The sequence below is a fragment of the Setaria viridis genome, chromosome 2 (genome assembly GCF_005286985.2).
Source record: "Setaria viridis chromosome 2, Setaria_viridis_v4.0, whole genome shotgun sequence".
NCBI lineage: Eukaryota > Viridiplantae > Streptophyta > Magnoliopsida > Poales > Poaceae > Setaria > Setaria viridis.
In genome coordinates, this window is record NC_048264.2 from 12,382,718 (window position 1) to 12,398,115 (window position 15,398).

Sequence of the window (15,398 nt, forward strand, 5' to 3'; positions counted from 1 at the left end):
ACAGACTCGGGCCGACCTAAAAAAATTTCGAGCCTGGTTTTCTTTGATCAAGCGTGGCCCTAAAGGAGGCGTGGGCCGGCTAGAGGCCAGTGGCCCGAGCCGAGCCTAAAATGATCGGGTCTAGCAGTACCCATATCATTTTTTGGATAATACGATAACACTGAACTATCAGAGGGGTAATGAGGTATGATTATCTATGGTACCTGTAGTCGAGTTATTATACTCCCTCCATTCTTAAATAGATGACACCGTTGACCTTTTTACTCCAACTTTAACCACCAATATCTATTGGACAAGTTAGTTAACGAAAGTAAAATATATATCATTATGTCTATTATCAAATGTATTTTAGATTTAACTTGTAGGTTTATCTATTTGTAAAATTATTTGTAGAAAAGACGAATAGTCAAACGAATGAAAAAAAGTCAATGGTGTCATTTATTTAAGAACGAAGGTAGTATCTATCAACCGCTGGAGTTAGCCACCCGAACCAAAGCTAGCTCATCAGTCCTCTTGCTGACTGTTATCCATACATCATTCGGTTGGTAGACCCGAACAAAATCTGTTTGCGATAGCGCGAGGGATCATATCAAAAACAGCAGGGCGCGAGCGGGAGACACCTCATCGCCCAACCGAAAAAGCATCTTTGCGACCTTGAAACATGGAGACGGGACAAAAGTCCATAACCAAAACCCAGCGAGATGGACGCATCTTCGCTTTGCTTTGCGTTGCGTTGCGTGCCTTGCCGGTCGCCACTCTCCACCAACTCTCCCGGCTTGACTGACCATACAGCTGGGCCCCACGCCCCCACCCTCCAGATAAGCACCCCACGCCACGTCCCCACCCCGCACCCGACGACGGCTGACGCGGCAGCCACGCCACGTCATTCGGGTGGGCTCCTCCTCCTCTCCTCCCTCGCGGCACAGTGCGGCGCAGCGCAGTGCCCCACCGCCGCCCGCGTGAAGTCAGCATCCTTCTCCCCTTCCCTTTCCTTTTCCTTTCCTTTCTCTCTCCTTCTCCCCCTCCGGCCTCTGCAATCTGAACCCCCCCCCCCCTTCCTCCGCTTGACGCTCCCTCCCAGCCCCAGCCGTCGCCTCCGCTTCATCCGAGTTTCCCCCGCCGCTCCGATCCAAACCCTAACCCCTCCCAGACCCGGACCCGCGCCGGCTCGCCGCGCCCGCCGCTGCACTTCACAAGCCGTCGTCTTCTTCTACAGGAACTGCGAATCCGTGGGGGGGCCCGTCTTCTCGTCCGTCGGTCAGTCCTTCTCCCCGGTCCTCGATTGGTTCCTTACCTTGCCTCGCCCGACCTGGGGCGGGTTGAGTCGACTGGATTGGTTGCTAGTACTTTGGTAATCCGTTTGCTGTTTTTTTTAATCGTATAAAACACGTTATCAGTTCCGTAGCTCAGGTGGGAGTTTTTGGAGCCCTCCGGTTGCCTGATTGTTCCCTTCGGGGACCTAACTGATGTCGTGTGGGGGGATTTCCAAGTTTGGGGCAGCGAGTAGGGTAATTGGTGTGGCTTATTGGCAGAACAGGGCTCGTTTTGTTGGTACCTTCCTTCTTCATTTTCTTGGGATAGTGGAGGAACATGCTCTGCTTCTCACCAGTCGATACAGTCAGCGCAGCCGCATGGGGCCTGCCTGGAATTTTCAGTGGGTTTGATATGGTAGCTGATGAGATAAATTGTTTCTATTTGATTTTGTCATTTCACTGCACATCAAAAATACAAGTAACTCATGGCAACTAGTATTGTGATTTTGCGGTACCACTGTCCAATTTAAAATAATCTTACCATAAAAAACCCTCAGCCAATGCATGAGCGGAGCGTAAAACTGTTAGTCATCAGCATATTCTTACGTGGCAACATTTATGCTGTAGTCATTCAATTGGGGAGCTTGTAGGTTTGTTGTGTTGGTATAGTTTCTAGGTCCTCTTTTATCATCATCTTCAATTTTCAGTGCAATTCATGATCTGCCAAGGTTTTGTAGCGTCACTCAGTCTGCTGCCACACATAACCTGAATACACAATTTTTTGTTCGGTCAATACTTAGACTGGTACTTATGTCTCGTGCTCCTTATTAAGCATTATCCTTGTGTTTTTATTTTTTGCTGTAGGTTGACCTACCTTTTACTTGGTGTTCTGTGTTCTCCTACTACTGGCACATTGCTTCGCTTGTCAGATAAAAAGGATAGAGGGAAATGGACCAATATCAGCTAAATAGATAGTGTGACAATGAATTGTGTATCCTGTTTCATCCATATTCTTTAGCCAAGACAGCTTGATGGAACCTAGAAAAGATGATGTCCGCTCTGCAGCCCAAGGTTCTGTGCGTGGATCCTCGAGCTCAGCATGCACCAATTATCCCGTTCCAGAATACCCTGTTGCAGGCACCAATAAGCCTGTTCTTAATTACTCAATTCAGACCGGGGAGGAGTTTTCTCTTGAATTTATGAGAGCTATACCCAAGAAGCATCCTGTTCCTGGTATGCCTCATAATCAGAATGTCATTCCTGGTGCTGGTCACAAAGATTCTAGAGTAAGCCTTGGTGCTCATCGAACAGGAGCTGAAACTAGATTTGATGCATCAATATTTTTGACCTCCGATACTCATCAAACAGATGAGATTGAAAGAAAACCTTTTTCTGAAAATGAAAACAGAAGAAGGCACATGTCAGGTACATCAGTTCCACGAGTTCCATCTGCTGGTGGAAGTAGTCAGGGACTGTCCCGTGGCTATGCTTCTTCTGAGGCCTCAGAAACTTCCAGAACAATTAAAATTCTCTGCAGCTTCGGGGGTAAAATATTACCCCGACCAAGTGATGGGAAGCTTAGATATGTCGGTGGTGAAACACATATAATTCGGATCAGTAGGAACATTTCCTGGCAGGAGCTTAAACAGAAGACAACAGCCATATTTAATCAACCTCATGTTATCAAGTATCAGTTACCCGGTGAAGATCTTGATGCCTTGATTTCAGTTTCAAATGATGAAGATTTGAGAAACATGATGGAAGAATGCGGTTTCCTTGATAATGCGGATGGGTCCCAGAAGCTTAGGATATTCCTCGTTTCCTCTATTGAATATGATGACATGAGTTTCAGCCTGGGAAGTATGGATAGTGATTCCGGGATCCAGTATGTTGCTGCCATAAACGGGATGGATGGAATAGCTACGAATTCATCAGGTGGGCAAGGAGTAAATGCGTCCATCAATGAGTTTGATCAGTTCATTAATCTCAATAGTGATAGTAGGCCGGTAAACTCAAGCAGAGATGGTTCAAACTTGCATGCAGTGAGTGCATCAACTTTTGTGCCTCAAGAGATGCTCTCAAGACCAACACCATCTGCTGTATCCGGTGATAATACTGCAAATTTGCATTCCTACTATGGCCATGGGATGCAGAATTTGCAGGGTAATTACGCTAATCCAGCTACCAATGATGGATTTTATGACATTGAGGGCCAGACATCTATTCCTCTATCTACACCTTCTGATTATAGATATATGTCCCAGTATGCGCCTTTCTCAGGAACTACTTCACAGCGATCTCTTGATCAACAGGCTTATCAGGATGCTGAGAAAGAAACATCAACGAAGGAGGAAAAACGGGTTTCTGGTAGCATGCCTCATCAAAACAATGAGCTAGATTACTTTCAATCGCTTGAAAATCTGAGTGGTCACACGGCGCATCATGAATCATCTGCTTCAGGAGTCCCCCCTACTGCTTCTCTTCAAGAAGGTGTAACATCTTCTCTTCAACCAAGTGACAGTGTGAAGAGTCTAGAGACTTGTACCGCACCAAGAGCTAGGTCGACAACACAGGGTTCAGATATCAGTGAAGATGATCGCCACTCTGGTGGAGCTTTTGCATCTGGCTGTTCTGACTTTCAGGTTGACATGATAGATCACAGCTATAAGAATCCGCCTCCTCACCCTGAGCGAGTCTTTCATTCTGAGAGGATTCCAAGGGAGCAAGCAGGCTTTCTGAACCGGCTATCTAAATCTGAGGATTCACTTAATCCTGAATTTCTAATTCGTCAATCACAGTCTGGTGTTGCAAGTGAAAACATTGCAGAAAATACTGACTCTACTTTTGAGGGGACTGAAAAAACAAATCTATCTTCCCATGCAATAAATTTGAATGATCCAGCTGTTGATGATAGTCTCATACAGTTTGAGAAAGAATTTACCAATACTGTACAGCAAACTTCTCCATTCAGTGAACAGCTGCTTGCTGAAAAGAGGTCCTCTGATAACACAAGTAGTCGGAATGTGGAGAAACTTACCCATGCAGCTGAACAGGTTCTTGCTAAAGGTAAACACAATGAGGAAACTCAACAAGATGTAGAAGCACCTAATCATCTGGGATCTCATTCTGCTATGCCACATCATATTAGTTGGGATGCTCCAAAGCCAACATTGCCAACTGATGTTAAATGTGATCCTGCTGTACCATCCACCAGCTCTGTGGATGTTTCACACAAGGAACCTATTATCTCCAGCACACAGAATAGAGACATTGCTGGTGGTACAGAAAGGACCTCCCCTGACATTCTTTCAGATTTCTTTGCAAATGCTGACTCTGCAGCACAATCATCCAGTCCTTTCATTGATCCTGTCCATAGCTTAAACATGCCTAATTATGAACCCCAACGGTGGTCATTCTTCAGAAACCTTGCACAAAACGAGTTTCCACAAAAGGATGAGACCCAAGATCTGGCAAAGATTGAGGAGGGAGCTTATCCCTTTGATCGCTTAGAGCATGATACAACTAATGTGAAGCATTTGGCTCCTCAGAATGATATTCACATGGAAGTGCCTCCAGTAGCTCCCCACACCAATGTTGATTCTAGCATTTCACCACCAGGTTTAATTTCATCACAGATTGACAATCCAACGACAATGAAGAATGTTGAAGGGTTCCAAGTTGATAATCCTTTTACAAATATGCGTGAAATGATGCCATCTCATCCTGATTTCGAGGTATGCATGTCTGGAAGGAAGTCTGAAGTTTTATTTATTCTGCTATGTTGATAGTCATTAATTTTTAGATTGTTTACATGGTCTCAGGAACAGAAGACTGAAGAGGCTAGAGCTGTTGGACCAGTCATGGATGCTTCCTTTAAGGACACTGATTTTGAATACTTGCAGGTATAAGTAGTTTTTGCTTGCAGAGAAGTTTATGCACTTTCCTTGTTGTGATGTCCTTTTACATATTAGGAGTGCTTGGTTGTATTCTAGAAGTACTATCTCCTTGTGCCGATTCATGCTTGCGTTTGTGCCCGGCATGTATCTGTATGTGGGCAAACCAGCATGTTTTTTTGGCTTGATTGAACTCTGAAACAAGTGGAAACGTAGCAAGTAAGGCAGCAGAAAGGTGTGAAAACAGTAGCTAAAACAATGGATCTGGTGACCTGCCGCTTTATAATATGTAATTTGCTAAATCCAACTATATAAATAGAAAAAAATGGATTGTCATGAAGAGTAACTAGTTAAGTTCCAACTTGTTTGTTCAATCATCTTAATATAATTTATTTCTAGTTTTTTTTTTACTTTATGATGATTTTGGTTATACATGTGACTCCATATATGTGATTTCTTGCCCCTAAATTGGCTGATGATTCTTCAAACTGGTCAAACCAGCTCTTGGCATATTCTTATCATTTCCTTTTGCAATTCATGTCAAAAACCAAGGTGGTTGGAACATTTATCCCAGTTCCATGACTCTAGTCCCTTGAAGCAACATGTATTGACTTTTGGTTTTTTTTACTCATAGAAAAGAACTCTTCACAACAGTTCAAGCTTAAAGAGTCTCGGTATGCTTGATAGGGGTAATAGTTGGTTTTCTGAATTAATTTTCTGCTCAAACGTATTTGTTTGGTTAGATTCCGTGCCATTTCATTAGATTAGGAAACAGAGAAGTAAAGTCCCTTCTTCTAAAGTCCTTGGTTGGTTCATCACATTTGCTATGAGATCCAAAACCATATTCTCTTTTGCCTAAGTATCCCCAGATTTCTTGCTTGTTAAGATGAAATTTATTATGGCAAACATGATGCTTTATTAGCTGTGTTAGCTGTTTGACACAGTTGCTCCTGTATTCTAGAAGCTACTCTGGCTGCTCCGCGAAACAGGCCCCAAGTGTTACCTTCATGGACTTCATCCATGGCTGTATCACGTTTGTAGAGCAAGCCTTCATGCTAAGAATAGAGAAGTGGTCATGTGTAGATGTTATGGACGTATTTATTGAAGAATACCAGCAGTCCAGCACAAAGCGTTGGCCCAAGCTGATTTCCACAGTAGCCATGATAACACCAGCCAAGCCAATTTCTTTGCCTTGAAACCAGAAGATCAATGGGAGATTAATTTATTAAGTTAGAGATCAGATTATTAAGTATTGTTGACTTTCTTTTGAATTGAAAGTTAAGTTTGTTAAACTTGGTAGGTCAATTAATGGTGTCTAAACCTACATAGATATCCAATTGTGGGGGGGTAAAATATGAAATTACTTCCCCCATTCCACCAAATTTGCTAAGACCAAAACCTTTTGGCACGATAGGAGATGAGTTTTGTTACAACCAAGACAACAGCGGTCCATCAACTTCATGCTATCACTTTCTTTTGTGATGTAAACCCAAAATTACTCCCGACTTAGACAGCTTTTATGCTCTTATGCTGAAAAGGCTAGACCTTGTAATCATTATTGCGCATGCCAAGATGGTGAAGACATGGGCCGAGGTGGATGGCATGATGTTGCGCAACAAAATGTTGTGCTGCACGTGCCACAATTATCACCTTTCTTTTATGCTATAAACCTAAAACTCCTCTGAGCTAGATGACAAATTTCTGCGACCTCCTGGGCATCCTCTTCCAGTCATGCCGCCGCCTACCTACACCCCTCGTCACTCCCTTCCGCTGTCCTGGGCATCCTCTTCCAGTCACGCTGCCGCCTACCTCCACCCCTTGTCACTCCCTTCCTAGCTGTCATCGTGGTTGACTTTGGCTCCGGTGGCGGTGGGCTCTGTGCTACAGAAGCACCATCCCATGCACCCCTCTCCATCCTCTTTATCCATCTAGTTTTGGTGCTCCTTTTCCTCAAGATAAACAAGATCTAGATGGCCGGACACCACCATGGGTAGCAGCTCCGCACATGTGCTTGTATGGTGGTGCTGCTAGTTGCCTAATTTGTGCTTGACCGGATCTGGCTTCCTAGTTGCCTAATTTGTCACCTAGCTGTGGAATCTGCGTTTCCTGTTGGTCTCACTCCTTGTCTTGACCATCTTTGCATGTCTCATGGCTTGTGTAGCCGCACTGCCCTGGCTGGAGCCTCGAGTTTATAGATGGCCAGATGGGCTGCCTGGCAGCACGGCATGAGCACAACACGGCACGACACTATCAGGCATGATGACCTAGCTGTGCCGGCACTGCGTGCCGATATGCTGGCCTAAGCATGGCACTATGGCCTTTTGGCCGTGCGGTGCCGGCATGACGGCACGCCTGGCACTATCGTGCTAGTGCCGGCCCACGCAATAGAGGAGTAGTTGAATCAAGATGCAAGAATAAAAGAAATTCATCACAGGAATCACCAAAGTTCATGAGTACATCACATAAATATACACATATATCAAATCCATCAAAAAATAACCCCCCTCGGTGCCCTGTTGGCGGCGGCCGGCGCGGCTCCCGGCCGTGCTCCCACGGCGGAGGCGACCGGTGCAGTGGTCGGCTGTGGCTCCACGGTGGCGGTGGTCTGTGTGGATCCCGGCTGAAGGAGATGGTAGGGAGGGGCTGCTGCTGGTGGATGTGCTGAGGGGGAGGGAGGGGGTCGGCTGCTGGGTTGGGGAGGGTAGAAATGAGGGAGAAGAGAGGGAGGGTCTGCCGCCGGTGGATTCACAATTGCTAGCTTTTGCTTAGGGGGTGCTTGGTTGCAAGCTGCAACTAACCACGCCTAGACCGCGCCAGCGCTAGAGAAACTGTTTGGTTGATGATAGAGCTGTTTTGCGGTTGTTTTTCTCGCCAAACTTGGGGCGTCGATTTTTGGCGCCGCACCTTTGGCATCGCTGCAAACGAGGCGTGGCCAGTTATGGCCGGGGACCAAACACGCCCTTAGTTTTTGCCTCTTTTGGGCTAACTTCCTCCAAGCGTGTTGATGTGCACTGAATTGGTTGGCACCCTGAGAAGCTTGTGGCTTGTTTTAGGCAACTGTGACCAAACACGAGTGCTAAGTCTTTCAAGGTCAAGGTTAATCCTTGTTTGTTGCCAACCTCTGTTGCCATGAATCGGGTTACCTAGGTGCTTGGTGTCTGTTTGTGAAGGGGTTGTCTAGGTGCTAAGTTTTTCCTCGATGCAAAATTGGCAATGAATGACAGGGTTACTCGTCTGTGGAGCAAGATAGGCCTCCCATGTTCTTTGCACCTCTTATGGCTGTTTTGTTTGATGTGCGTTTGTGTTGTGATTGTAATCACTTGTGGTTCCCTGCCCCTTTCTTTTCACTTGTATCCGGAGCACTGTCCTCAGCAACGAGGCCGGTTGCTTGCCGTATCATGGAATCCTGCTTGAAAGAAAAGAAGTCGTTCACACGGACTCTCTTATCCCCCTGTTGACTCTTCGTAAAAAAAAAAGATGCTGCAAACCATGAATCATCATTGTGGGTGCCAAGATGGTTGGGGGAGAGGCCAATAATGGTTGGGCCAAGGTGGATGACGTGATGCTGGACAACAATGAAATGTTTATGCCGCATGCGCCCCATTGTGGTTATAAACTAGTTGAAGCACTTGACACCTAGCTCACGGCATAGAAACAAACATCTATTATCTCTAGGCGCACCCTTTGCTAACGCAACTAAATTGAACAGTCTTTTCAGATCCTTGGAATCATGTTGGTTGTTTGGGTGGAAACCATGCTTTGTTTTATAATGGATTTTTCAAAAGGTTGTGACACGATGTTTATTGACATATCCCCGAGATGCTGACTTCATCGCTTTGGTGCACCCCCAACATCACTAATTTGCCTAGTTTTTTCAACTACATTGTGCTTTTTCATGGTCTCCCATACTCCATTGTGTGCAATTTTGACCCCACGCTTGTAAGCAACTTCATAGAGGGCCAAGAACTCATGATTCATGTGATCTCCTCTAGACAACTCATAGGTCATCATGTGCACCATAGCCATCTATCTTCGCCGATTGTGCGAAGATCAGCCAAGGCATTGACTATAGTGGCTTCAAGGGGCAGAATTCTGCTACAACTCTTCATTCCAAACTACTCTTCACATGATGCCATTCTAGGTTGTGTTTGAAGAGGATCACTAAAATTTACTGTCCTATAAGCCCAAGCAAATAAAACAGGCATATCAAGGGGGACAAGTTGTTAAGCTTAGACTAATTCGAAAGTATGTGCCCAAGGCACCTCTGAAGCAAGCACATCACGGGGAGATGAGGTTAAGTTTGATTATTGTCGTTTCCATATAAGATTGTTAAGTTCTAGTAGGTCGATTAGTGGCACCTAAAACTATAATGGCTGCCTATTATGCGCTTCGAACAAATCCAGACAAAAGTCCCCTTCCAAATAGGCATAGACCAGAGTGTGCTGTCACAGTTAGGATCAAGTCTTGATGTGGCCCGGAGATTGGTCAACCACTTAACCCTACTTGATGTTTCATGTCCAACCTTATGGATTGCTCCGTAGTCTTTTACCCTGGAACCCATGCCAAACTAGTAGTGCTACTTCGCTTTAACAGTGCCACACATTATGCCAGGTGGTGGCCAGCTATGATTTAGTTTATTAACCTTTTTTTAGATCTACCTTATTGTTTTGGTGATTCATTAGTAACTGTAGATAGTGTTTTGTTAGATTCCCATTTTATATGTGTTGAATTTTTAGGTGCGCTCTATCTTAGAGGAGGTTGTGTAATTCAGATTAAGAAATAATTGAATTGAGTCTCCTCCTTTCTAAGGTTCATTTCAACAGACTCAAAAGTACTAAGACCGGTTATTTTCTGTTATACAACAACTATCTTTTCGTTTTCAATATGCCATCTTTTTTAAATGGGAATAATAGACACCAATCTAAAAGAAGTGTGGCATTGTGTGGATTTTGTTTTCGTTGGTTTTTCAATAATGGAATGACAGCTCTATTGCATATTTGAGGGGGAAAAAATCATGTTGTCACGCAGGTGGATTGAAAAGGAGCTTTAGCAGAATCCATGAGAGGAAAGTGAATGTGTGATGCACTTGAGACAGTATGATTGGAGTTGTCCCGGAGCTGTTGAATGCATGGTTTTTGGATGATTTCTTCTTTTTCTAATCGTCGTTGAGCTAAAAGCCTGACATAGTTTTTGTGTTTTGTACCCTAGCTGAAAATAAATACTGATACAGGATACTATTTAATGGTCCAATTTCTACCCTAGCGGAAAATGAAAGACTGATAGTGGATGCTGTTTCAATCAAATAGCATCCAGTACTAAGCACCCATTCCTTTAGGGTGTTTAAAAAGTTGTATTTTTGTGTTACTAGGGGCACAATAGTTGTTGGTCTGTGAAACTGTTACAAGAAACAGTAGTTTTTGATTGTTAGGAGCAAATAGTTGCTGTTCTCTGAAATTTACTAGTAGCGACAAGAACATTAGTAGCTGTGTTTTCTTTGTTGTAGTGTTGAGCTATAGTGTTGCTAAAGTGCCGTAATTGCACATTGCTTAAAGGACAGATAAAGTTCAACTACAAAGAAACGAAATATCACTATCTTTTTTTCCAAGATAATCTATGAATGTAAAGTTGTTTCAGAACAAACCAGATGGTATCTATGATTCATTGAAGTTTCTTTTTGTCCTTTGAACTCTATTGTATTTATTTAGAGAATAAATTATATTCAATCTTCGTCACATACAGTCATCATAAAGTACAGTATCTAGTGGTAGTTTAATTGTACGCATTAGTTAGATGTCATGGTACAGTGAGGTTACACATATGGGTTCCTAGCAGTATCACTAATGTACTGTTGTTCTCTCTTTGTACATATCACTCTCTTCTTGGAACTGACATGCACTTCTCCTGTGTTGTTTGAGGAAAATCAATGTTTTCTTATTTTTATATTACTGTTATAATTTTCTTTAAAAAATCCATGTGATCAGTCGCATTGCTGAAACATTTCCTTGTTTTCTCACGCCAAACTAATAATTACAATGGACTATAATGAACATTCAAGTTTTTAGTAATCTTGATGAGATACTATCCCCTTTTGTGTTAATGTTCCAGGATTTATAGTGTATTTCTTCTTCGTTTTCTCAATTTTTGTTTGTTAAATTAGTTGTAATGAATGGCATATTTTGTCATTGGTTCTGTCGGGTACATCGATGTGCTGTACACTGATTTGATTAATTTCTTTATGGTCTTGTTGGAGTACTAAACATAGGAGCTTTCCACAGATCATCAAGAATGAAGACCTTGAAGAGCTTAGGGAACTCGGTTCAGGCACATTTGGAACTGTGTACCACGGAAAATGGAGGGGAAGTGATGTAGCCATTAAAAGGATAAAGAAAAGCTGCTTCACAGGACGGTCTTCAGAGCTAGAAAGACTAGTAATTTCTGAACCACCACTTCTGTACATCTGCGCATTACAGTTTACAGCCATTATTTTTGGAGTAATGCAAAATGTGGCAGTAGGCCATTGGATGAAAGGTTGCAGCACTATTGCAGTATAACAACTCTTTGACCATATTAGGATCTTATGGATACTGATTAGCAATGCCATATGTTAACAGTTGCTACATGCACTACATGGCCAGATGCTGATTAATATGGCCCCACTTCTACCAGAGCTCAAACTAGCTTACTAACCTTTGGCTGACACCTGGTTCATCATCCTTGCTTGGTTGTTTAGGCACATGAATTCTGGCGAGAAGCTGAAATTCTTTCAAAGCTTCATCATCCAAATGTTGTGGCGTTTTATGGTGTTGTGAAAGATGGGCCAGGTGGTACATTGGCAACTGTAACTGAGTTCATGGTTAATGGCTCACTTCGACATGTTTTGCAGCGCAAGGACAAGTAATTGATCCCTGTGATTATTTTTATTTCAATTAGTCTTTACATTGTGTAACAAAATGTTTTCTTACTGGACAGGTACCTTGATCGTCGCAAGCGGCTTATCATAGCAATGGATGCTGCATTCGGCCTGGAGTATTTGCACTCGAAAAATATTGTGCACTTCGATTTGAAGTGTGATAACTTGCTCGTAAATCTTAAAGATCAATCACGTCCCATATGTAAAGTGAGCATCACTTCCATCTATAGCGTTAACTGTTTATGGATATTTCTCAATTACTTGCATTCTACTCATGCAGTGAATTTATGATTTCTGTACAGGTTGGTGACTTTGGCTTGTCCAAAATAAAAAGAAATACCCTGGTTTCAGGTGGTGTAAGAGGGACTCTCCCATGGATGGCTCCAGAATTACTCAATGGAAGCAGCAATAAGGTGTCAGAGAAGGTAAAAAACATAATTCTTGGGTTGGGTTTGGGGTGTTGGGCGCGGGGGGGGGGGGGGGGGGGGGGGGGGGGGGGGGAGGTGTTTGTTTGGTTCGATGCATGGTAATGGGTTGATTGATGCATCAACTCATTCGTCATATGCACATGATTAGTATAAACCTAGGAAATAGAATCATTTCACCAAAATTCAAGGGATCAACTTATGATGGATCATCTAATCTACCATTGTTCCAAACTTGGTAGGTGATCCACATGAAATTTGCTAGTCAAATGCAGTGATCCTTTATCTTACTATATTCATTTACTTGAGAGGCTATAATATCAATATCTGCTTCAGTTGTATATATATAAAAAAAGTTGCATTTAATGTGCTGAGTTTGTTTCCACTGGTACAGGTTGATGTATTTTCCTTTGGTATTGTTATGTGGGAAATCCTCACTGGCGAAGAACCATATGCCAATATGCACTATGGCGCAATTATAGGTATACAGTTCATCACCTACAGTTTGTTCATGAATTGTTTGTTTAAACTTGAGAATGTTTCTGGTGATCTCCTATGTTTTTCTATTAAGTTTTAGAGAATGATCTTCCCTGAGTCATCAATCCTACCTCATTTATTTTATTTATTTTTTATGTCTGTTGAGGTTCAGTTTCTATGAGGGTTGATGATAGTGTAACCAGTAAATCAATAGGAAAGGGTAAGTTTTAACTATAATCGTTCTTTTAACTACATTATGAGTAGTAGTGGTGTGGTTGTGGGCTGTTGAATCTTGCACCAATAAAGGCAATATAAGTTATTAATTCAGCTAAGAAAAGAACACACTGTTATGATTAATTCAGAATTGGGTTTGGGCCTGGGACTCGATAGCTTGGGCCGGCTCAAATGCTATGTTCTATTAATATTTGTCATGGCAGTACCTGTTTGCTCAAAATATTTTGTGTTTGAAACTTCCTACATTATTTTGCACACAAGGAAAAAGAGTACAGATAAAGAGTATTTAACCATTAGAATCTTCCTCATTTTGCCTTAAATATTTTTGTTCATTGCTCATTAGCCAAATTGATGAAGATGTGATTCTGTAAAATATGGAATGCCATGCGCCTGTTTGTCTCACCATCTTCAGTCTTTCACCCCGGTTGCCCTGATATTCTGATTTATCCTTACACGTCATCTGTGTCTTCTGATGAAGATTTTGTCCTTGTGTGAATTTATTCCTCTTCGCAGATCCTAGCCTTTTCTGTTCCTTGGGGCAGTTAGCACAGGCATAACTTTTGGAATTCCTTTTGCAGGGGGCATCGTAAACAACACTCTGAGGCCACCTGTGCCAGCAACATGTGATCCTGAGTGGAGAAGGCTCATGGAGCAGTGTTGGGCCCCCGATCCAGCACAGCGCCCAGCGTTCACAGAGATTGCTGGACGACTTCGGGCCATGTCGGTCGCGGCGAGTCAGGCGAAGGCAGCCAAATAAGAGGCAGGTGGAGTACTTCCTTTCAGGCCCTAATATGTTGGGGGGTTCTCTTCTTCTCTCTGTGTTTTTTGTTTGGCTGGGGAGTATACATATACATGTATGTTATAGAGTGGTGTAAACATTAGTGCTTCGATTTATACCATCTCATGGGCTGGACTGTATCTGACAATATACCGGACTCGGTTTGAAGGTTGTGATGTGTAAAGCTTTAACTGGAATTTGTTGAATGGTTATTAGCACCTCAGAAACAGAAATCAGTGTTTGTTGTAATATATACTCAAAACTGTGGATAAGAAGCTCCATACATACAACACCTTTGGACTTAATTATGCTACATGTTTCTTTACAAAAAAAGGAGTGTATAGAAACTTTCTTTACAAAATCCCTTCACATATTCTTCAGGCTGTGAAAACTCAACGTTGACCGGCTCTATTCGGAAATCGAGGCGACTCATAAATGATGGATCTTATCTTTCAGGCCAGAGCAAGAGTACATGTGCTGCACTTTATAACTTCACAGAAAATCGGTAAGGTGTACTTGGCCACGGCACATGCCTTAGGTCGTGCAGAAGAGGAAGAACAGGACACCTTAGGTTCCAAGCTATGCGTCTAGGAAAAAGCGCGGCATGGTGAAATTTTCAGTTGGTTTCTTGGTTTAACTGAAATTAGGCGAACACACCTAATATGTGATGTGGATCATGATAGAAATTATTTGGTGTATATCTATCTTGTCTTGCTTATCATCAACAAAGAAAAAGCTGTGCTCTCACATGTGCAAAGCTAGCTCTCTGTGACACGGTCCATTGGTTATCCCCCTGACATTTAATTCTTGATGAGGTATGCCGATGAGAGGTCATGGGATCATATTCTACGAAATTTGGAAATAACTCATCTAAAACGTAAGTAAAATTTACCAACATATAGATTACTAAGTAGAGAAATAACTTTCGATCATCAACAAAAATCTTGGAATGAATTGGACTCGGGACTAAAGAGGCTTTAGTCCCAGGTCTAAATTTCATAGGCCGTGGAGACCCCTTTGAACTACTGACTATAAAAGGATAGCATCCTCTACTCAATCAGATGTGTTGTGTGTAAGTGAGATAGTAAGAAAGCTACGCTGAAGCAAGAGGTTGTGGGTTCTAATCTCACACACCGCGCAAGTGCACATTTTGTGTGAAAAATCACGTAACTTGTGACTTCCCGAGAATTTCTAATATTTTTTAGTGCAAAACCCTGACAACCGGAACTAAAGAGGTGTCTTTAGTTCCAGGTGGAATAATCGGGACTATGTCGGGATCTTTTGTCTCAAATTCTAAGTTCCGGTTGGGAAAACCGAACTCTTTAAGGTTTCCCAATCGGGACTAAAGACCATTTCTCTACTAGTGGATGTTAATCACGATAGAGGATGTTGATCATGATAGCAGTAGTTCCGTAAAGTATTAGTCTC

General features: G+C 42.8%; 1 protein-coding gene across 1 annotated transcript; it reads left to right on the forward strand.

Moving 5' to 3' along the window:
* The first annotated feature begins 1,032 nt into the window (after nt 1-1,032).
* On the forward strand, nt 1,033-14,275 carry LOC117845351 (uncharacterized). Its single transcript, XM_034726367.2, has 9 exons — nt 1,033-1,257; nt 2,118-4,987; nt 5,075-5,155; nt 11,422-11,574; nt 11,877-12,040; nt 12,116-12,263; nt 12,359-12,481; nt 12,876-12,963; nt 13,771-14,275. The coding sequence occupies exons 2-9, from the start codon at nt 2,285-2,287 to the stop codon at nt 13,947-13,949; spliced, it is 3,639 nt and encodes a 1,212-aa protein (XP_034582258.1). The 5' UTR covers nt 1,033-1,257; nt 2,118-2,284; the 3' UTR covers nt 13,950-14,275.
* Nucleotides 14,276-15,398: the final 1,123 nt, after the last annotated feature.